General features: G+C 32.3%; 1 protein-coding gene across 4 annotated transcripts in view; it reads left to right on the top strand.

Annotated features, from left to right (window-relative positions):
- SLC4A7 (solute carrier family 4 member 7) overlaps window positions 1-19676 on the top strand; it is a 96630-nt gene extending 76954 nt beyond the window's left edge. For 2 of the 4 annotated variants that reach the window (XM_090284409.1, XM_090284411.1), the window contains 8 exons: window positions 2448-2609; window positions 2795-3046; window positions 5682-5750; window positions 7110-7283; window positions 13740-13871; window positions 14450-14547; window positions 17277-17384; window positions 19252-19676. In XM_090284409.1, coding sequence (XP_090140535.1) covers window positions 2448-2609; window positions 2795-3046; window positions 5682-5750; window positions 7110-7283; window positions 13740-13871; window positions 14450-14547; window positions 17277-17384; window positions 19252-19333 — 1077 coding nt within the window. In that variant the 3' untranslated portion in view covers window positions 19334-19676. The remainder of the gene's footprint in view (window positions 1-2447; window positions 2610-2794; window positions 3047-5681; window positions 5751-7109; window positions 7284-13739; window positions 13872-14449; window positions 14548-17276; window positions 17385-19251) is intronic. The other 2 variants (XM_090284412.1, XM_090284410.1) reach the window with 1 other exon arrangement.
- The last annotated feature ends 5338 nt before the right edge of the window (window positions 19677-25014 follow it).

Below are 25014 nucleotides of genomic sequence, written 5' to 3'. Positions count from 1 at the left end.
CAAGTGAACCTATTTAGGAGGTAAGCAAGAAAGTATCAAAGCTAATCTACACTCTGGATAATGAATGAAAGTACCCATAAGAGTTGTGAGAAGTTAAAAAAAAAATTGACTCCGCTTGGAGTTCATGATGTACTTTCCAGGCAAAAGAAACATTCTTCATTCCTTTATAAAGAAGTAACTCAAACTTGAGTTCATGAGTAGCAAGGACATCCTAGTTAAATTTTTAGAAGGATAGTGTATCTGAAAGTAATTGGAAAGCTCCATGTAACATATTCCAGTGGAACTAGGGGAGATTCAAATGTTTTTATACAAGAAAAAGGATACTTAATCTAATCATCCAGGAACCCTTTGCTTTCATTAGCTAATTTTAGTTCTTTTGTGTACAGAATATCCTGCATAATATAGCGTCCAGTAATTATTTTCCCTTCTAAGATAGAGGTGGTAGCTTTTGAATGATTTCTGGAATTTCTTCTTAGAGTCAAGTATTTGTGTCACTGCTTATATTTACATTTAGCAGATTAGATGACTTCTTCTGGAAGCAGAAGATTTAAAGGTCATCAGAATTAAGGAAAGTAATGGAGATAGTCTTAGTCTGTTTTATCTTTAACTGGGATAAAAATAAATAACATTATTTTTAAAACCAGTGGTCTCCAAAGTAGAGTGCATGGGTGAAAAATGATCTATCAGAATGATTTAGAAAGTCTATTTATATTTTTATCTAAAAATAAGGAAAATTAAGTCTCATAATCTTTACTATATTAATTTTACTATATGGAAACCATTATGTAACATAAATGAGTATAGAGCCATGGGGTATATGTGCTCACTTGTGTGTATAAAAATTTTTAAACATTTTTGCTGCTAAGAGTGTATAATAATGTTTAGAGGCCTTTGTTAAAGGCATAGATTTTGATCTACTAAAGATTTTGGGCCGTGAGAAGATGACTATATGAAAGTCATTCTATTTTTACCAAATCTTACAAATAAATGAAACATAAATTAATATTTGTTCAAAATATTGCTGTAATTTCCTGTAGTCATGGCCCTATTTTCTAATTCTGGTTTTTAGATATATCCTTGTTATTAATTTATTGATCTAGCTTTCAATAGCAAACTGATTTCCAGAGCCATAAAACACACTTGGGGAAACAAATTAAGGAACACTTAAGAATGTATGCGTTGTATAGATAAATAAATAAATAAATAAATACACACACACACACACACACACACACACACACACACACACATGCAGTACTGACTATGAAGCAGTTTAATAAATATCAGCATGGAAAAATTGGAGTACCTGAATTTTTAAATATTAAATTTCCCTTTTGTATTGACAAATGTTTTTTAGAAGAAAGAAATAGGCTTTATTTGAAGTCTAGGTAATGAAAACATGTTTAGATTTCAGTATGTCCAAAATCCTCCAAGAATATTAAACTCTTTTACAGTCTTTTAAAATTTTTTGCTATAAAACAAATTGAAATGTGTTAGCATCTGATAAGATGCTACATTTTTGTCAGTAAGTGCTTGGAAAAAATAGTGTTCTGAGGCCCAGTTCTTAGTAGTGACCATGCCAAGATCACTAGTATGCAGGATCTCTAAAGCAGTTTAGTTTAGGAATTGATCTAGTGGCAGATTGATTTTACACTATATGAAATAAGTTGGAACATGTCTAAAATGACACTGCTTCATTTACCTATTCCTGCATAGCAAACCTCCCACAATGTAGTGCCTTTAAACAACAACTCTTTACTCATTCCTAAGTCTGTGGTATTGGGATCGTGCTTAGGTGGATAGGGCTCTGGCTTCTTGTTTGTGATATTTTTCATATGGCCACAGTAATCTGTTGACTTGGTGGGGGGCAGTGTGACCTCATTCCCATGCCTGTGACTTCAGATGGCTAAAACAGCTGGGGCAGTTGCCTCCTGTCTCTCTCTCTCTCTCTCTCTCTCTCTCTCTCTCTCTCTCTCTCTCTCTCATTACATTGTGTCTGATCCTCAAGAAAGCTTATCCAGGCGCAGCTTAATGTCAGGGTTCCAAGAGGGTTAGAATAGAAGCCGCTAAAGTCCTTTTGGATCAAGACTCAGAAACCACACAGTAACATGTTGGCCTTATTCTGTTGGTCAAAGTAAACCGTAAGATCATCCATGTTCAAGAGGAGGAAATAAACTCCACCTCTAGATGGAAAGAGTAGTTAGTCACATGGACATGGCACCTGTGTCTAGATTTGGGACACATTCTTGTTGCTATCTTTACAAATAATTCACCGTACATACTAAGGTTTAATCTGTTTCTTTCTGATCCCTTGGCATTTCTTGGAGTAGACATAGTCTATGCTATGGAAATTTTGTGCAGCAGAAGAAAGAAACTTATTTATTTATTTATTTATTTATTTATTTATTTATTTATTTATTTGCTTGTTTATTTATTTATTTAAACAGCCTACTAATCCAAATAGGGGCTGGATCATAAGCCCATTGGGAGAAAATCCTTGGTGGACCTTATTAATAGCTGCTGTTCCAGCTCTGCTTTGTACCATTCTCATCTTTATGGATCAACAAATTACAGCTGTAATCATAAACAGAAAGGAGCACAAATTGAAGGTAACTTTAAAATTTTGTCTCAAGTATTATAATTTCTTCAAGAGTTTGGAGTGTTTTCATAATGACTAAAACATTAAAAGATGTAAGGTGAAAATTAATTTCATCTCTTTTTATAAGTAGTTTAGAATTTTAAGCTAAAAGAACAATTTAGACTTATAAATATTCATGTTCATTTCATTTTTCAGAAAGGAGCTGGCTACCACCTTGACTTGTTTGTGGTTGGTGTTATGTTGGGAGTTTGCTCTATCATGGGACTCCCATGGTTTGTGGCTGCAACAGTGCTGTCAATAAGTCATGTCAACAGCTTAAAACTTGAATCTGAATGTTCTGCTCCAGGGGAACAACCCAAGTTTTTGGGAATTCGTGAACAGCGGGTCACAGGGCTAATGATTTTTATCCTAATGGGCCTGTCTGTGTTTATGACTTCAGTACTAAAGGTAAAATCCTTTTATTCCAGTAAAATATACACTTGGTTGAATGAAAATGAAACATTAAGATATCTAAAATTACTTTCATTTCCTAGACTTTAGTATTGTAAGCATTTAAGTACAATATTAGATGTATCCACTTAAACATTTTTTTAAAGGACAGTATTAAAGACTATAAAATTTTGGAAGGCATTAATCCATGACTTTGTTATGATCTAAAAAAAAAGGATATATTCAGAGGATTTTGTAAGCTTAATTACAAAAATTAATATTGAAAAATGGATGAAACTGAGTTATTTGACCAAAATGTAAAAATAATATTGCTATTAATTAAATTAATGCATTCTTTCTAATAAACAAATAAAACAAAAGTAGTAGCACTCAGTAGAAAAACATAAGCAGCCAATATTATAAATGAAGCATGTAAGAAATTATACTTTATATTTAACATATTTTAGTCTCACCTGCTTTTTGCTATACACATCCCACTGAATTTTGTGATTTAAAAAATAGCAATAACCATACCAATGTAGTTAAGTATCTAATCTGAAATTTTCTATTTATCCTGGAAGAACTCAACTGCATTTCTCCTTTGATGCTTTACTATTTTTGTTGTTAACAAAATTACTAAGTAAAGAGTTGTATACCACTTACAAACTAGGGTACAAGCTTAGAGTGTGTATATATATAATATATACATATATATGTGTGTGTATATATGTTATGAAGTAACTAAATAAATAATGGTTAAATATTAGAATTTTTGGCCTCTTTCCGTAGATAGACTTTTTAGTAACTGATTAATTCACCAAATATTTGTTGAGTACTCACTGTTTCATTGGGCTCTGGGGAAAGAATAATAAATAGGACGCATTATTCTGTGCTTTTAAGCACTTGGTGGTCTTGTTGGTGAAACATAGGTAAGTGGGTAATGACTGCATTGTGGTGGGTGCATTGTTAGAAGTGCTTGGGACGGGAGGAAAAATATGCAGTCTTATGAGAAATCTGTCCTCTACTGACTAAGGTTGCCCATTAAATTTTTAAAGTTTTAAACTTAAAAAAAATCTTTTAATCATTTAATTTAATTATTTTTCATTTTTTTATTGTTATTCAATTACAGTTGTCCCATTTTTTCCCCCATTAAATTTTTAAACTTTTTTGTGTGTTCACTGAAAATAGGCAGAGAAAGTCAAGTAGAATATTAAGAAAGCTCTAAAATGAAAAGCTAGTCTCGCTGTTTTTCTTCACTTTCTGAAAGCAGCTATTCAGAGGTAAATTCTTTTTACTTCTTTTGCCTGTTGAGTTATTTTGGTGGTTACCATAATTATATATATTTTCATAATTTTATTATTCTCCTTATTGTCTTTAGACTGGATATTGTTACCAGAAACAGTGATTTTTAAGTCTGGTCCAAGGACCTCTGGGAATTCCCGACACCCTGTCAGGGATCTGCCAGATCCTTCTTTTTCCAATCATGGAACTGTGTGAGGCTGGGTTTTCTTTATACACTTCATCCAAAACAACATATTGCAGCAGACTGAACGTACATACAGATAGGAGAATCTGGTTGTCTCTGTTAAACCACCTGCTAAAGAGATTTACAGAAATACAAAACAATGCTACTTTTCTCACTTTTTAACCTCAGTAATTTTTTTTTTTTTTGGAAATTATACTTTTCCATAACAATGCTAATTTGTAAAGGGTTTAGTATTTTAAAATGAATTAAAAATAACTTTAAATTTTTCTTTTACTTTCTAATATGGTGACTATCTCTTACATAGCTATCTGTGTACAGTGTATATATCAGTATATTTAATTTCCAGGGACTTTCTCATTCTGTTTATTCACTTTTCTTAACATTCTAAAGTTGCTTTATGGGTATAAATATTTTCTTGAAATTTCCTGCATATATTGATTAGGTTTTTAACATTTTTTTTCTCTTCCTCGGTTAATTTTTCTTTCCCCCAGGGTTTTTAGGAAGGACATAGTAGGTTGGTTAGTAAAGATTCCTCTGTAGATCTCTCCGCTGCGTGAGAAGGCCGATTGTGGTTTTTGAGTAGATGGATGGGGTCTGTTGATAGTTTTCTTACAGGATGCCTAGGCATGGACTAGGTGGGCAGTTTGGGATCTTCCCAATTGCCAGAGTTATAAGAGCTTTCTTTTGGGAGTGGAATTCAATTATATATTCAGTAAATGGGACTGTGTAAAAGTCACTGTTGGGGTAGGGATAGTAAATAATAATGGCTAATGCTGTTTGAGTGATTGAGAGAGTATTTTACGTGTTTGAAATCCTTTAATTTTCATTGAATTCTGATACAGGAGACTAAAGCACAGAGAGGTTAAGGCTTATTAAGAGGCTAACTGGGTTTTTTAAACAAGTACTCCTGATAGTTGCGCTCAATCTCTTCACCACTGAACATGCTCCCTCCCCTTTGAGGAAGGAACATGTATTTAGAAGATAAACAATTTTCAAGGAGGTTATTATTTACTAGCGTTTCTCTTATTTATAGAAAAGTTAGATTTCATTACTGAAAGGCCATTTAATACTGTCTCAATTGGTATTCACCGATCATGTTTTTGTGTATTTACTACTGTGAAATTGTTTTAGTAGCATGGGTTCTGATTGTGGTCATTTTACTTACAGTTTATTCCAATGCCTGTTCTGTATGGTGTTTTCCTTTACATGGGAGTTTCTTCATTAAAAGGAATCCAGGTAAGTCTTAACTGTTTAATGATTTTGTAGAAAAACTTAAATATTTTTTAATTTGTAAAGATTATTTTTATGATGGTAGTGATTTATTCTTAGTTCTAACATTTTGAGGGCAGGTTAACTGATGACTTCAAATCTCCATTTTCTGAGTGATTATTGGCTGCGCAATTTTTCCCCTGAGAATGATTAGATCATGAACTGATATGGTCCCACCTATTTTTAACTGAAGTTATTGAAAGGCCCTCTATCATTAAAGACTAGTATAGTATTAAGGGAAGATCAAAAGGACTGGAATGAGACAAAAGTGTTGTTTCTGACATGCTGAATACCAATTTCAGTGTGCTTATTAAAAAGAAAAGGTAGACGTTAGTTTTCCATAAAAATGGTAATACCTGACATTTGTATGGTGCAATCCAGTTTATAAAGCTAGGGTGGAAAATTTTTTCTGTGATCCTCAAAACAACATTGGGAAGCAGGAAAAGAAGAAATAGTAATTGTGTAAATCAGGAAGCAGAAATTGACTCACTGAAGGTTCTTATCCTTGGCAATGGAGCCAAGGCTGGAACCCAGCAATTTCACTACTCTGTTTTGTCTTATTTCAAGTACTTCCTGGGAGACAACCTGGTGAAATTTATTAAGATTTGTATCAAACAAATCTTACTGTAATATATTTAGCTCATAAAGCACATTTAGTACCATGTGACCACCTCCTATAATGAGAAGCATGGTGTCTAAAGCTGCCAGCTCTTGGCTGGAACCGTGTAGGATCTGTTCTCTATTGGTCAAGAAAGGATCTGATTAACTCACTTTTTTTACAATAATTTTATGAGGTAGGTAGGGCTGATCTCATTCCCAATTTATAAATGAGAAAATTAAAGCTCAAAAAGACCAAGGAATTTGCTCACAGTCTCCTTTTCAATTGGTGAAAATTGGTAATTGTTACCAGAGGTTATTTTCATGGAATTGGTAATGTTATCTGGAAAGAACATTGTAAGATTGTTACTCTTCGATTGAACATATTAAAAACAAGTAGAAAAATTAAGTGACTCATGCATTTGAGTGTAGAAGTCAAATTTATCAAAATATTTTAATCCCCTAAATTAAAGCATTTTGGCGTGAGATTTCTGAATACATTAATTGCATTAGTTCACGTGATTGCCTTGAATTTTTTTTTTTTTTTTTGTTCCTCCTTGGTCCAGATGTTCTGTATTGAAACAATCTCCTGTACTATCAGAACAAATCAAGGAAGTTATAGTTTCAATCACAAAGTTCTAAAGTTGAATGTAATTTCTTTTCCTGGGTAGCAGAAATGATATTTTTGTTGAAAACATTTTCTTGTTTTGTTTTTCATTCTGCACATAGTTTTTTGACCGTATAAAATTATTTGGAATGCCTGCTAAGCATCAGCCTGATCTGATATACCTCCGTTATGTACCTCTCTGGAAGGTCCATATTTTCACAGTCATTCAGCTTACTTGTCTGGTTCTTTTGTGGGTGATAAAAGCTTCAGCTGCTGCAGTAGTTTTTCCCATGATGGTAAGTTTTTTTTTTTTTTTTTTTAAACTTTGTCACCAATTAATAGCATTTTTGTGTTTTTTAATAATAATGATTAATATTTATAATTGACTTTGAGAAAAGGAATAACCCATTTTAAGTGCTTTTGGTGTTTTGAAATATGAATTAGCCCTTTCTAGCTATTAAACTAATTGTTTTGAAAATAAATTTGCTTTTTGTTTTCTACATTTTAGTCTTCTTTATTTTTTATTTTTTAGTCTTTGAGCTATAGAATACCATTTGTATTTTTAAACAACTTTAGAGTTTAGGCTATTTATGGAATAAAAATGTTAGTCAAGTGTAAAAAGCAAAATAACCAGAATAACTTGGTTCTTTAATCAGATATTTCAGTGCATCCTTTTCAGAAAGTAACAGATCTAGAAATTAAAAAATTCTAAAGATTATAAATGATATTAATAAGGCAATTAATATTATTCATTAAATTATTGCAGAATATTGCATTTTGCAAGTAGAGAATATTCATAATTTTGTAAATACCATGTAAAATTGGTTATGTACATGGCCATAAAGAAAATCTTAAAATTAAAAAGCTGTGAAGATTATACAGGTAATATTTTCTTGTCACAAGTAAATTACGAATTAATAATGAAAATCCACTAACATAATCTTAAGTACTTAGACATTGAATGTTGAAATAATCTCTGGGTGGAAAACTGACTTATAAAACCATTGTGAGGTATTGAAATGGAGAACATTTAAATAATTCTATGGGGTACTGCTGAAGATACATTCATAGGAAAACATATTCCCTTCATTGCCTTTATTATGCAAGATGACTTAAAAATGAAACCAAGTTTTTTATTTTAAAAATCAATAATGGGTAGACTCCTCCCAAGCCTAAGTAAAGAAGAAAATGAGAGAGCACAATATACAAGAATAAGAAAAAGAAAGACATATATAGCTACAGATGTGGAACAGATTGGAGGGATTTTTAAAAATTAATGTATGAATCAATAGCAATAAATTTGATCATTTAAAGCAGAGATCGACAGACTTCTGTAAAAGGTCAGATAGTAAATATTTCAGTCTTTGTAGGCAACAGGAATATTATATAGGCACTTATATAACAAGAAATTTCCTCAGTTTCTTATTGATGAAATTAAAAAGATAATTATATAGTGTTTTCCTTCCCTTTGGCATAATATTTCACTTAATTGGAGTTCAAAGTTAGTGCTCCTCCTCATCAAATCAATTCCAAATGTTCATCTGTAAAAGTTGTTCTTAGCACACAGGTCAAACAGGCGATGGATCAGATTTAACCCAGGGCTGTGGTTTGCCTATCTCTGATCTGGAGGAAATGGATTATATCTATACTACACATACATTTCCAGAATTGACCCAAAGAGAAGTATAAAACATCTGGATATGTGTAACTCAGTTTCATGAAAGATACTTGATAAAAGGTTAAAGACCTGCCCTTGGGAGGACCTGGCCCAGATGGATTAACTGCTGAATTTAAAGGGCAGTTTATTTCAATACATCTTGAATTATTCTAGACCAAAGGAAAAGATGGAAACTTTTGCATTTTTTTAAATGAAACACAAGCAGAATTTTAATAGCAAAGCCTTATAATGTTGTATAAATGAACTATGGTGCTTTTTACTAGTATAAATACAAAAAATCTTAAACTATTAACATATAAATGAATATACAGTGTTACTATAAGTAATGTGCCATGATTTAATAGATAGACAATGATACTTCAGCATCAAGAATTATCAACATAATTAAAGATAAAAATATTTTTACAAATAAAGTTCAGTCATTACAAATAAAATTTGTAAATGAGGTTTTAATTGAATTTGTTGGGGTGACATTGGTAAAAACATACAGGTTTCAAGTGTATACTTTTATAACACATCATCTGCACATTGCATCATTAGCTCACTACCCAAAGTCAAGTTTCTTTTTACCACCATTTGGCCACCATTTTCCCTCTTCTACCTCCCCCCTCGTCCTGATCCCCCTTTCCCTCTGGTAATGACCATACTGTTATCTATGATATTATAAATGTGTGTTAATATAGGGCAACCCACTATTATTGTTGCTTTTTTAAAAAATATTGTAGGTTCTGTGATATAAAATAATAGATTTGTTATAAAAGGAGGTAACATTTGTCAATAATGTGATTATGTATCTGTTAATCCAAATGACTCAAAACAAAAAAAGACTAAAAGCCCTTAGAATTATTAAGAATTTTGTTAGGGGGGATAGATATTAGAACACATAATTAGTATATAAGCTCTATCTTAGTAATAATGCTAAAAGTGAAAATGGACAAAAATTATATTCACAATAGTGACCAAAAACTATAAAATAGTTAAGACCAAATTAAAAAGGAAAGATCTATTTAAAGAAAAACAAAAACCTTTATGATAATATTTGTATTAGTTTCTTGGGTCTGCTCTAACAAAGTGCACAAACTCATTGGCTTAAAGCAACAGAGATTCGTTGTCTCACAGCTCTGGAGGCGAGAATTCAGAAATGAAGGAATGGACCTGCTGCCTCTGAAATGCGTGGGGGGAATCCTCCTTTGTCTGGTCCTGGCTTGTGGTGGTTTGTTGGCAAACTTTGGCATTCCTTAGCTAGCAATCTCATACTTCTGTCTGCGTTCGTCATCACATGGTGTTCTCCCTGTGAGAACACCATGTGATGACGAACCCTGTCTCCAAATAAAGCAATATTCTGAGTGACTAGGGGTTAGGGCTTAAATATATCTTCTGTGGGGAACACAATTCAATCCATAACAATATTGAAGGACATAAAATTAAGATCTGAACTAACACAAAGATATACCATGTTTTTTGTTTTGCAGATTTAGTATTATAAAAATGTCACTTCCAGATATGAAATCTACTAGAGTTTTATTTGTATGTGTATTTTCTATGTGTTGGGTCAGGGTTTGGTGTCAGTGTGAACTAAATAATTTTAAAGGAAAATAAATGCCAGAAACACAACAACATGGGTGGGAGAAATGTGCTATATCTTGTTTGGGTGTGGGTTGTGAGTATATATACATTTGTCAAAAACATCAAACTGTACACATGCTATTTTTCTATTTTACTATATGTAAGTTGTATATTAATTTAACAATAAAGTTATAAAATTGGAAAAAATTGGAACTATTGTAACAATATAATCAATAAAATACACTTAAAAAACAACAACAACAAAAAGTTATAATAAATACCAGAGAAAAACAAAACAAAATAATTATAATTAAGAATTCATGGCTGGCTCTGGGGGTGAGGGACTTGACTGTTTCTGTGTTGATACCCTACTGTTTTGATAACTAAATATTTAAAAATTGCTGTTACATCAGTGTAGCTAACACAATGTGGAATTGACATAGAAATAGACAAATAGACAAATTTATGAACTTAAAACTTAATGAGTTCAGAACTTTATCAGAATATATGAGAATTTATCACTTGAATATCATACCATAAGCAGATAATATCATTAAAGGTGGTGATTCATTTATGTGGGAAAATTTAGTATTTATAGTATTAGAAGATTTGACTATACACTGGGAGCTAAATAAGGTTGCTTTCCCTCTATGATACTATATTCAGAAAGAAATCATAAATGAATTCAGGATTTAATTATTAAATCGTAGTAGAAAATTTTGAACACTATTTGTTATAATCTAGTAGTTGAGGGTAACTTTAGAAATACGTTTTATTGATTATGTTATTTCAGTTGTTGTGATTTTCCCCTTTTTGTCCCCCTCCACCCAATACTCCCCATTCCCTCTGGCAATCGCCCACCTTAGTTCATGTTCATGGGTCATACATGTAAGTTCTTTGGCTACTCATTTCCTATACTGTCCTTAACATCCCCCTGCCTATTCTGTACCTGCCAATTTGTACTTCTTAATCCCTGCACCTTTTCCCTCATTCTCCTACTTCCCCCTCCCGGCTGGTAACCATCCAAATGATCTCCAGATCTATTTTTCTGTTTCTGTTCTGCTTGTTTGCTCAGTTTGTTTTTCAAAGTCAGTTGTTGACAGTTGTGAATTTATTGCCATTTTAATGTTCATAGTTTTGGTCTTCTTTTTCTTAAGTTAAGTCCCTTTAACATTTCATATAATAAGGGCTTGGTGATGATGAACTCCTTTAGCTTTATGTTGTTTGGGAAGCACTTTACCTGTCTTTCCGTTATAAATGATAGCTTTGCTGGATAGAGTAATCTTGGTTGTAGGTCCTTGCTTTTCATCACATTTAATACTTCTTGCCAGACCCTTCTTGTCTGGAAAGTTTCTTTTGAGAAATCAGCTGGTAGTCTTATGGGAACTCCTTTGTAGGTAAATCTTTGCTTTTCTCTTGCCGCTTTTAAGATTCTCTCTTTATCTTTAACCTTTGGCATTTTAATTAAGATGTGTCTTGATGGGGTCCTCTTTGAGTCTAGCTTGTTTGGGACTCTGTGCTTCTGGGACTTGTATGCCTATTTCCTTCATCAAATTAAGGAAGTTTTCCTTCATTATTTTTTCAAATAAGTTTTTAATTTCTTGCTCTTTCTCTTCTCCTTCTGGCACCCCCTATGATTCGAATGTTGATATGTTTGAAGTTGTCCCAGAGGCTCCTTACTGTATCCTTGTTTTTTATTGCTGTTCTGATTGAGTTTTTTCTTCCTTGTGTTTCAAATCATTGATTTGATTCTCAGCTTCATCCATACCACTGTTGATTCCCTGTAAATTTTTCTTTATTTCACTTAGGTTAGTCTTCAGTTTTGCCTGTGTCTTTTTTATGATGAAGTACCCAATGAGTTCCTTGAGCATCCTAATAACCAGTGTTTTGAACTCTGCGTCTGATAGATTGCTTATCTCCATTTTGTTTAGTTCTTTTTCTGTAGTTTTGTTCTGTTCTTTTATTTGGGCCGTATTTCTTTGTCTCCTCATTTTGGCAGCCTCCCTGTGTTTGCTTATATGTACTAGGTAGAGCTGCTGTGACTCCCTGTCTTACTAGCGTGGCCTAATGTAGAAGACTGCACCTGTTAGTTGGATGGGGTAGAAACTTAAATAATCACCTGTGGGGGGCAATCCATGTGAACCAGGTTGATGGAGTCTCAGATATGATGTCTCTGCTCTATGGCTCTGTGTGGCTGCTGCCTGGCCTCTGGAGTGTGGTACAGGAGGGAGCCGTCCCCAGTCACTTGCCCTGATGCCAGACACTTCAATTTCTCCCTGTATGCCACTGGTGCTTTCCAAGCTGCTGCCCTGGTGCTGGAGCTCAGAGGGAGTGAGTCTGGGTAAATCCCAAGTCTGTTGTGGACCCTTTAAGAGGAGATGCCTGAGAATCCCGCAGTTTCTTTTGCTGCCCCAACCCCCACTGATTTTTATAGCCAGAAGTTACGGGGATTTACCTTTCTGGCACTGGAACCCTGGGCTGGGAGCCTGCTATGCTGTGGATCCCTCACTCCCGTGATATCCCTCCCGATTTTTATTCACCGCACATGAGTGTGGGACTGCTTGTTCTACAACTTCATGTCTCCGCTCCTCCTACCCCTCTGAAGGAATGTGACTTTAATACCTTGGTTGTCAGACTTGCACACAGCTCCCTTTTCTGACAATTCTGGGTGATAGTTGTTTTGTAATTTTGTTGTAATTTTTGGTGTGGTAGTGCGACGGACTCAGCCATGTTTACCTACGTCTCCATTTTGACACATGTTCTGATGGTAATTTTTCAAAGAAGATTGGGAAACCCAACTGTAAAAGAAAGAGATATATTTGACCACATAATAAATAAATATTTATGTGTTCATGGTAAAATCAGATTGTGAACCTAGGAGAAAATACTTGTAACATGTGAGGCAAATAACATGTTTCTATCCAAACTACACAGCACTCTTAGGAATTCATGAACAAGTCATAAAAACCACTTGCAAAACAGCCAAAGGGTAGGAAATAGAACAAAAAAGGAAATTGCCAGTGATTGCCAGTGAACATTTGAAAACATCTTCAACCTTATTAACAGCTAAGGAAAAGCAGATTAAGTAAAAACATATCTTCTTCACAAATATGATTGGAAAGTTAAAATCTAATGCTGGAAAATGGACTCTCTAATGCATTACTCAAAAGACGTTTTTGTTATTTTCTGTACTTACATAATGTATATAATGCAAAGTTGTCATATAAATTAATATTTTCTTACTGTGAAGACACCATGCTTAAACTGCTTTATAATTTTATGTAGAGTGCACGCGGTTTATATAAGAAAAGGTTAAATAGTCCTTCTTTGAGCAGAAAGTTCAGAAACATACTGGTGATTCAGTTCTTTCAAAATAAGATGGTGTATAAAGTAATATTAAAATCATACAAAATACTTTTATTTACAGTTATAGATACTTTCCTATCTTTAAGTGATATTTAAATTTATATGTTTTTAGATGTTAATATTCTCTTCCCCACTTTTTAAGGTTCTTGCATTAGTCTTTATACGTAAACTCATGGATCTGTGTTTCACAAAGAGAGAACTCAGTTGGCTTGATGATCTCATGCCAGAAAGTAAGAAAAAGAAAGAAGATGACAAAAAGAAAAAAGAGAAAGAGGTAAAAACACTAGAATTTTAAATTTATATCAATCACTTGTTTAATATTTTGTACCAAGAAGCAGGTATTATTACATATAGTCGCTTTATGACAATCAACTCCTTTAATATCTCCTAAGAACCTTATTATTATAAAGTGTAAATACTTTTTTAATCCCAATTTTACAAGTAAGGAAACTGAGGCAGAGGGAGGTTAGTAGGTAACTTGTTGCAGACATGTTTTTAACCCATTTTACCAACTTGCCCCATTCATACTCCTGAAACAAAAAATTGCATATCATGTATGTATCTAATCACTGCTCAGAAGAATTTAGCACTATAAAAACATAATTAATATAGAATAATTCTACACCATAGTCTACAACCTAATTTAACCTTAAATACAGAATTATATTTTAGGGTATACTTTAAATTTAATAGCATTTTAATAATGTGTCATACATAATGACAAACTCCTTTTAAGTAAACATCTTTTGACAGAATAAAATAAACCTTTAGTCTTTATATGTTGACTCGTGACACAGAAGTTGATCTGAAATATTCTGGGAAGAGTAATCTCTGTGTGTGTGTGCTCTAAAGGAAGCAGAACGAATGCTTCAAGCTGACGATGAAACTGTGCACCTACCATTTGAAGGGGGAAGTCTCTTACAAATTCCGGTTAAGGCCCTAAAATATAGGTAAGTTATAATTTTTATCCTGTAAAATGTGTTTTCTATACACATCAACTACACAAATAAGTTATGTAATGCTTCTTTAAAATAGTGATACCTGTTTTTAAAAAGTCAACAAAACCTAGATCTGGCCTATCAGCTAAAAGAGGGCATCGGGCAATTCTGCACCTTCCCCTCCCAGGTTATAGGCAGCAATGAAGAAGAAGCTGGACTTGAACCAGAGCCAAGCAGACAAGATTTACTTGTCTTTCATCAGTCTTTCAGTCCTAGTGAAGTTTAAGATTAATATTCCCTGAATAAGCCTCTGAATATTCCCATTCTCTCAGCAGTACAGCTGAGGCTGGACAGTAAAGATTTGTAATCCATTTTCTAATAATTTCCATTATGCAACTATGTTCAGTGGTTTGAGAACTCCCCTAGTTTCCAAAGGTGTGATTTGACTGCTGTTAGTGAAGGCTCATATTACGGAAAAAGAATTGTTTTGTATAGCACTCGCCATGTATGATTTTGGTGGCTTATTTTTTTAATTTAATAGCTAAAGGTAGAGGTTGGGAAATTAAATTTATTTTGTAGTTTCAAAAGATTGAAAACCTACATTATTTATGTACACTTTTGATTCCTCTTTCTACACTTTTATTCCATTTCTAATTAGCTATTTATAGTAGAAAAATCGGTTTTCGAGTATGTAGATTTCTTCCCTGATCTGTTAATGAAGAGTATTTGTTGTTATTTAATTAATTTGCTTCAGCCTTTCTTTATTTTTAACAAATCTTTGTGGTTTTTACAGAGATCACATTTGGATTTGTACATGTTGTTGAGTTTTGATAAATGAGTTTGTTAAGTAGTTTCTCTATAGTTTTTATTAATTTTTAAAATTGGGATTATTCCATGTTAACTTTCATAATTTTCCCTCAAATCTTTATATTCTTTAAATATCACATAGACATCTTAATATCCAACTACAGTGTAGTTTTGTTAGATTCTGTAAAGATTTGTTGAATGAATTAATCTATTAACTTTGTTGGTTGTATTGTACTTCTAAAAAGAATTTAGGGAACTGCCATGATGGTTATCAGTGACACAAATTTGTGGAGATTATTTACCACGTAATTTCTGTTGGTCTTGCATTAGCACTTTCTCAGTGCGATTATACATGATGCAGCTAAATGGAGTGTATACTTACACTGTCTGTTACTTAACAAAAAGATTGGGTGTCTGTATATTTACTTTTAGTTTTTAACTGCTGACATGGACCATGATTAATGCTGCTTTGCTTAAAATTTGAACATCAAGAATGCCAGGAATTGGCTGACCAGAATTTTAAGTATTAATTAGCTTTGGATTACTTGCCATGAAAATCAATGAGATAATATATGACAACATTTAGAAACTGTTAAGACCCAATAAAATGTGAAAATAATTTATTTAATGCAGGCAAACTTTTTCCCATCTAGTTTTGGGGGAAAACAAAATGTATACTTTATTCAAAAAGGTCTTATTGTCTACTAATGGGAAAGTTCTTACTTAAAGGAGGACATTTATAAGCTAAAAAGCGCTTCAAACATTTTTCTCTCCAGTTATTTGAAGTTGACAAGCAAGCAAAGAAACATTTACTGAAGAGTAGGCGGAGTTTCAAGTTGTACGGCTGTGCCGTTGTGAATTTGGGCATTCAGATGTTGGGCACTTTTAAAAATTTGACCTAATGAGGCAGCCATTCCTAGAGACTTTACAATGGCCATGTCACACTTTTTTAGTCTTAAATTGTAACTGATGCTTAAGATTTAAAGAATGTAACGAAGCTAGTGCTTTCTAAATGACTGCTGCTTGGTCATTCATAACCCAGCTTCCATCATATTGTTAATTTAATATCTAACTTGACATTTGTATTTGTTGCTTTTTTTGCGTGAAATGTTTTTCTTTTGCTGAAGAAAGAGATCCTTGCAAATATGTTTCTATTAACTTCGTAGTACTCTCATATTACTGATGACTGACAACCTTGAACCCATAGTGACTTATGTATATCATCATTATTGGATTTGGGGTCTTGAAGTAATTTTTACAGTATTTCATAGAGACATAGAGACATTTGTTCCTTATGTTGAAAGAAACAGTATTTTGTTCTTTTGATTAATTTGATTTATAACTGTGATACTAAAAATGTAAATGCCAGCAACAATCAGTACTTATAAGCCTGTTTTTGTATTAACTATTGAAATATTTCAGAGCTCTGTTTTCCATTTTAAAGTGTCACCTTTCCCATCCTTCTTTTTAATGTTTTTGAAAACTTTAAAAAACAAGTTTTTTGTTTTTAAACCGTAGTCTAAATTTTTCTTACCTCCTTTGGATAGTTATTTAATGAAATCCAAGTTTGTGCCAATTATAAACGATTTCTAATTGACTTAGTAGTATTATTTTATAAGCACATTAGTATATTCTTTTATATTATTTCAGTAGTACACTTATAGCCAAGGTGATCATCTTTGGGCATCATTGCAAATTTAATTAATCTTACTCCTAGTTTTGATTTTAAAGAAAGATGCATTTCCTTACGAGACCTTACAACAGGACTCCAGTATTCTGGTATCTTGCTAGAACTTGGTTTATGTTATGTGCATGGCAAAGAGTTTTGTCGATTTTAAGTTGATGAAAGCAAATATTATATAGGTAATAAGAATGACATTATTAATGCTTTTGCAAGTACTGAATACTAACCAAAAAGTGTATTTGTTCTTCAGTGTTGATCCTTCAGTTGTTAACATATCAGATGAAATGGCCAAAACTGCACAGTGGAAGGCACTTTCCATGAATACTGAGAATGCCAAAGTAACCAGATCTAACATGAGGTAGACAATTTTCAATTTGTTTATGGATAGCTGTTCAATAAAACCATTAAATTTAACTCATTTACGTAGTTTATATTCTCCTGAACTTAAAACCAACCTTTTTTCCTTCTTTTTCGTCCTTTTTTCTTTCACTTGTTTATCTATTATTTTTCTGGATACTGGAATCAGATTTAGATACTCCTAGTTTTATTTTTTAAATGTATTGTTTTCTATTTCAAAACATTTGAGCTATTTTATAATAAAGATGAACATATACCTATTGTAGTGTGGAATACATATATAAAAGATCAGAAACCATATGAAGAAAGATGATTACTCGGGATGAAATAAATTCTGTAATTGAACACCCTACCTCAGTCATGCTTTGTCATGGTTCAAGAAAAACATGGTGTTTTCTTTTTCCTTTGTTTTCAGCCTATGATTTCTTCAGGTGAGGTAAATGTTTTCTTGAAGATATTTGGAAGAAAATCCGGGGATATAAGGATCATTCAGTTTTATGATGCTTCATATATCACATAACTATTTCATAACCCCTTTCTTCTTTTTCTTGTTATGTAACCCTTTTTTTCTTTTTTTATGTCAAGGACTGAACCTCAGGGATTCCAATGTGATAATCATTAGCACTTTAAATCCCTTAGGTCTCTGGAGAAATGCGATATAATCTTGTTGGGTAGTCAGTCATTTATTTTTAACAAATACTTACTTTGTGTATACTTTGTTCCTGAAACTGTGTTGTGTGTCAGTATACACTGCTTGGGCATCAGATGAAAACTTCCAGGCAAGCGATCACATAGCTCTTTCTGTTCTCTTGCTGTCTTTCTGGCCACCTTCATTTGATGATGATTCATTAGGGTTTTTTTTTTTTTTTTTCTTCATTTTTTCTCTACCTCCTTTTAGAAACTTGCTCCTACTTAATCTCTTATCATTTTTGATGTGATCATTTCTTGAGTTCTAATTTCTAAGATGTTTCCTTTTTTCACTTCTGTCTTTGATCTTAAAAGATTTTAAGTTCAAGTCTTTATCATTTTGCATTATTTCATGCAGACAGAATTTCACTAAGTGCTCTTTAATTTTTCAAACCTTGTTAGCACTCCCAGTCTAGATTGTTAGTATAGCCATGATATATATCTTATAATAATATTGTAGTATTTTTATACTTCTGTGTCTCATTGAGGTTACCCGTCAATTCAGAATTGAACGGGAAGAAATCGAATGTTTGGGTTGTGTTGTTTAACAGAAAAATGTTTGGGGGAATCTTGCTTCAGTTTTGTTTGCTGAAGGCAACAAAGCATAGTGTGTTTTTATACTTTTGGAACATTTTCAAAACTCAGATATTCATGTGCTACAGTTAAGTCAGTTAATTAAATCTATATACATGCAATTATTGTATTTGATATTGTAATACTTTAGAAAACAGAGTATGTGTTTTCTTGTATTTGTGAGAAAAAGTTTATAAATTTGTTACATTTTTTAGGAAATTGATTTGATGCTTACCTATATCAATAAAGGTTAATTTTTAATGAATTTGTCAGTGAAATAAAAGCCCAGGGCTGTAACTATACATATATAAAGTAAAACTAATAAATCAAACATAATCATGTACTGACCAGTTTGAAGGAGCCTCTCTTCAGTTGTAAGAAAAACATGAATTTCAGTGGAAGAAATACCCACAAAAAACTAAGAATTTTAATATTTGTCCTTCTAATTAAGTTTACTGATAGGAAAAGAATAGTAAAATAATAATACCAAGACTTATTTATATTATTAATAGTTATCTGAAAGGCTTATTATGAATACTTAGTTATATTTAGAATGTAATATCTGTTCATTTTAAAAATTGTTTATTCTCATTCTTTGTTTTAAATAGCCCTGAAAAACCTGTGAGTGTGAAGATAAATATTGAAGATGAACCAACAAAGAAATATATGGATGCTGAAACTTCATTATAGAATTGAACCAAGAGGAATTATACATACATACACACACAGATACATATATATACATATAATGTGTGTATTTCATGTCACTATATATAACAATATTTTATGTCATGCTATTTATGCATGACCACTGGGTTTTTTAAAGTAGTGTCTCAAGTTTGTTGGGAGCATCATGGAGATTGTGTATATAATGAAATGGTCTTTTAGGAGTGAGGTACATGGTTCTTATTATTCAAATATTTATTCTGTTGAAAAAATCTTTTCTGCAATAGAAAATGTGGGGAAATGTATTCAATGTACTTTAAATCTATTTGTGTATCAGTGAAGTTTATAACAACCTTAAGTGATACATACTTTGCATATTTATAATTTTAACTTGAGTTATTGAAGCTTTTCACATATTATTTCACTTCTGTTAGTGCTTATGGGAAGAACAGGGAGTCTATGCCAACGCTGTGGGGCACATAGTAACATGTTTTGGCTTCTCTTCGTGTGTGTGTTTCATTTATGTAGATGTCCATCATGTGTCACAAGCTATAGGAATTTTTTAGTTATAGAGCTAGAATAATGGAAACTTTCTAGTTAGGAACTATAGTTTTGACCTATTTATTTAAAAAATTTATTTTAAATCTTAAAACCTCCACATTTTGGTTTCATTCAGACAAGTGAAATTGCAGATGATTTATAATTTAACCCCCATACCAGTCATAATTTTATGAATTTTAGAACCTATACAATGCCAGATACAATAATTAAATTTTGTTGCCTTTGTAGAATTTTTTTTGGAATTTTCATCCTTCATTAGAGCCCAGAATGCTTACTCTGTTCTTTGCCTTTGCTGTCTTCTACTTAAAATATAGTTTAGTTTGTATCAGGTTCACAGTTTTGATTATTTTTCTATTATAAGTAGTACGATTAAATAATCAGGAGTCAGAATTCTCTTAAATGGGTTTTTGATCTGTATTTATTCTAGTAAGAATTACCTTCATTTGCTGTTTATCTTGTTCTTTCTGTAGTATAGATAATATTTAATAGATTGTTTTATGTGATTTCATTTTAAAATATTTATTTTAATTGATATGCTTAAATATACAAACATTTGAAAAGGTAACATATAAATTGTTAATGTGAATAGTTGGTGCTCATTTGCATTTACAGTTTATTATCTGAAAGCAGTTGATACATTTTACATCTTTATATAAAGCACTGCCATATTTGTATTTTAAAAGGAATTTAGACAGTTTATGTATAGTTCAGATTGATGACCTTCTTTCTATTTTGTGTATTTGTTATTTAGTTTTTGCTTTTCTGAGCTCTCTTTAACTTCTAGCAAATCTTTTTAGTCATCTTTTATATACTTTTAGCTCCACATTAAATAAATAAATGTTGTTCTTGTTAAGCCTGTAGGACTGGATGAATGGGGTTGTGAAACTAATTTGGCGAGAGGATAGTTTACTAAAAAAAGAAATGAGTATTGAGAAGCCACAGAAATATTGAAAATAGTGACATGAATATTAGGATGAAAATACTAATGAAATAACAATGCTCCCTTTAATCATTTGTAGTTAAAAGTACAAAAGTATGAAGAATGATCTTATGGGGGAGCATGAGAAATGCCAAAAGCTGATACTGTAGCAATTCTGAATGTTTTTAATCCATTCTAAAATGCTTAATAATTAATGTAATTTCCCCATCTGAGACCGGATTGTCAGTTTCTCGTTTAAGTAACGGATTTAACTTATGCTTCATATAGGAGGTTGCAAATGTAGCCACTTTTAAGGAGAAAATAGAGCTGGCATTATTTCGTACTGCCTAAAAATGACTCTATTGGCATTTGATAATAGAGTATTTATTACCCATGGTGCTTGTTATTGTTTTTGAGCTTCGATTGAAGTGATTCCTTTTTATTCATAGCAGCATAATCATTTCCAAAGACCCCAGTATTTGCTGCTGTATTTTGTAAACTCCCCTGATGTACCTGAACAGGAGGATTTCCTCACATAATTTCCTTGTGTCTGGACATCACAGGGTTAACAAATTTGCTTATTTTATAGGAAGTGATTTAAAAATTTAAACCGAAAACTACCTGGGATCATAGTGTTTCTGTGATTTTATTTAATTACGTATAGTGATTGTCCAGTGCCAGAAAAACCATGACTTGCAAAATACTTTGCACTCAAAATGTTTTTAGTATGTTTCTAATTTGTTTAATGGTTTCTGTTTTCTTTTGACTACTTGACTTACAAAATGATTTGATATGACTACTCCATTGAAAAGCAAAGGTAACTCAAGTTTAAGTAATTAACTGCTTGTTTTATATGGTTATATTATTCCACTATTTTTGAAAAAAACAATCATGGATAGCATTCATTGCAAGACAGTGAAAAGTATAATTTACTACATATATTGATTCTTAAATGTTGCCTTAAATACTCGTAGGTGGAAATAAATGAGCAGTAGTAATTGCTGTGTACTGATTTACCTCAAGGTGCAAAATAATTAAACCTGTACATATTTCCATTTACAAAATAAATCCATATAAACAGCCCTGCACTTTCTTAGATGCCTTGGTTTCCAGGATGGAGCTTAGTGCTACTGAGTACCCTGGCCCCAGAGCCACCTCAGGATATTCTTCTCTCCATCCTATTTTATTTATTTATAGATGTCTGTTTACAAAGACTATAATGAATCCTGATGTTGACCATCTGAAATTTACTTTTTTGAATGCTGTTTCACTCTAAAATAGCTTTTGAGAAAACAATGAACTAACTTATGATAAAAGGACGATTCTGTACATTCTCTAATAATATTAGATATGCCGAAGTGAAGCACACCATCTTTCTAATGGGTGTGTGTGTGTAAATGATTTATCAAATCATAAATCTCTTAAGGTGTTTAAAAGAGCTATGGCGTATCAGTGTTCACATTTGCCAAGTCTTCTGTAAAACATGTAGGACAAAATTTTTTTATGTCCTAATGCATGTATTTATAAAGACGTTTCTTTACCACTCAACATTAACTTTTATTTTATCATCCAAAAACATTTCCTTTTTTCCCACATACTTAAAATTTATGTATGTATATAACAGCTTTCTAACTTTTTTTTTTTTTACAAAGACAGACTCAAAATTCTGTAAAAAAAAGTGGTTTCTGAAACTGAGGTATGACACCAGAGCTTGCTGTTTTTTAAAGGATTATATCATGTACATCGGTTTTGTAATGTGCTCGAGAGTTTTACATGTGAATCCTGTTTAAAAGTGCTCAGATTTCAGATGTATAAGCCATTGATATAACATTGTAATTCAAAAATGTTTAATTTAATGTGTTAAATTTATTTATGTAGATTACACCATTGTTATTGTGTGCAGTACAAATATGTGAAATGTCTTTTGGTTTAGTCTGACAATTATTTATTTTTTAGAAAGTGAACTTGAAGATTTTAAGGACATTCAAAATTTAAAATAGCTCAGAATTAAAAATTGGCATTTTAATGTAATTAAAAAAACTTTTCAAAAGGTAATATAAGTATCAATAATAGGAAAACTTGGAAGTGGAATCATCTAAAGATCATTTTTAAAGTTCAATTTAATCCACACATATTGAATTATACAGTTGAATTAGAGTAATTCTTAAACTCCAGTTTTTTAAATCAGATTTTTGTGCATTGATTGATTTTTGTGTTGTGGCTTTTCTTTTGTTGCTTTAATAAAAGTCTTTTTTTTCTGTGTAGGGGGTTATCTTCCAATGTTTACTATGTTTAAATAAATAGAAATTGAATTTTGTTCATTTATATATTTGATAGCTTGGTATAATTTCACAGTACAATTCTAATTTTTATGACTTTTATAATTACAGTGATAATATTTTCTTTTGTAATAAAATCCAAAGTAAGTTAAACATTTAAAATGTAGAACTGATATTTTCATTTATATGAAGTACAAGTCTCTACCAAGTCTATAATGTGAACGATCCTGCCTTTTAAATTTGTTTTATAATTGTTAGAAGAAAACTATTTTTTGGAGATGTTATTGAAGTTGAAAGAGCAATAAAAGTCTACCGAATTAGTTGTTGGCTAGTCTTTACTTTGTACTTTGGTTTTTAGAAGAACTGCATGTATTTCTCATGAGAGGGGATAGGGGATGGAGGAACAGAAGTGACTTGTTTCCTCTCTTCTAATAGGCACGTGCTTCATTCAGTAAGAAGCAGAGAGAAAAGAGAGAACAGAGGGGTTGATGAAACAAGATAATGTGTATTCACAATGACTTTTTGATAATTAAGAGATGTTGAAATTAAAGTCCCCTAAGATAGGCTGGTGTGTTATTTTCCCGATTTTGAGGCACATCTATTTAGGGTAGAATTTGCAATGTGATGTGTAATGAGCACACATCACTTTACATGATGTGTAATTACCACGTTAACACTGAATTCTCACATCTCAAGGCTTGTTTTCTTGATTTGTTTTTTTAAAGGCTAATTTTATCATGAAATATTTTAAATAACAGCACATGACAGGTCTTGGTTTGTCTTCCATTTGACATGTATTTAACACCTTCCTCCTGTTTTCTGCGCTGAGAGCTGATATCCTACCATCAATTTGGTAACCTTTGGGAGTGAGGGGAGGAATAGGACTCACGGTTCTGGAAATTTAATTTGAAAGTTTTAGTTACATTTATTTTATGAAAAAATATGTTGGTTAGTATTTCCATCTGCAGAACTTTGAGATACTTTTAGGAGTGGGGGAAGAGGAAATAATTTCTTACTCATTTTTGTAGGATCTTGCTCATTAAGGTATATTTGATCTCAACTATCACTTCTGTCGCTGGGTTTTACATTTTTACCTCTGCTTTATATGAAAACTCTCCTGTTGTTTGGAACATTTTCCTTTCTGTCTCTGCCCAACTTAAGCTCTGCTTTTTCTTCAAATTGTATTCAGCCTTCTGCTGTCGGTCTACAAGATCATTCTCGGTTTTCCACTGAAACTGTTTAAATACCCCCCTTTTGTCCTAGACCAGTGCTTTAGGGGCATTTTAGAAATTCTGCGAAGTGTTTTTGTCTTGTTGAGTCGACCCCGAGAATCTATTTTAATCCCTGTTTAAGTTACTTTTATTTGTTCTTTATGTTAGTTATACCGTCTTACTTTTGAACTATGTAGTTCACATTATCTGTGAATTCATTTCAGGATAGTATGAAAAGTATTAGAAAACATAAAAAGGGGACGTTAGGTCTTAAAGGTTTGTGCTGTACCATATAGGCCATAAGCACGACCCCTGTGGTCATGTACTTGATCATGTTACAGAGCACACTGTGAGCCCTTACTGGGTAGAGATAATAGTGCACCACCTCTCCTCCCGAAGCCGGTATCTTCATGCCTCTTAATCTTCTATGCAACTCCCAGTTATATTCAGGGAAGGCCAAAATATTAGTTTTATTTATTTTTCTTGCTGAAGAAGAGAAAGGTGGGAAGCACGTTCAGTATTGTGATGAAGAGAAGTTCAGTGGATCCTTTCGTCTCACTGTTTAGTATTTTAAATGTGTGTAGAGAATGCTTTTTCTACTCAGCATCAGGCTGCCGGCTTGTCATCTTGTTTGTTTCGTGATCGGTAACATTAATACCACTGGTTTTATGTTTCCGAAATTCAATTTTAATTCGTTCTGCTGCATTTACTTGATTTTGGCTTTTGTCTCACTTT

The sequence above is a fragment of the Furipterus horrens genome, unplaced genomic scaffold (genome assembly GCF_987537825.1).
Source record: "Furipterus horrens unplaced genomic scaffold, mFurHor1.1.pri manual_scaffold_7, whole genome shotgun sequence".
Classification (NCBI taxonomy): Eukaryota; Metazoa; Chordata; class Mammalia; order Chiroptera; family Furipteridae; genus Furipterus; species Furipterus horrens.
This window is presented reverse-complemented; position numbering and strand designations above follow the sequence as displayed.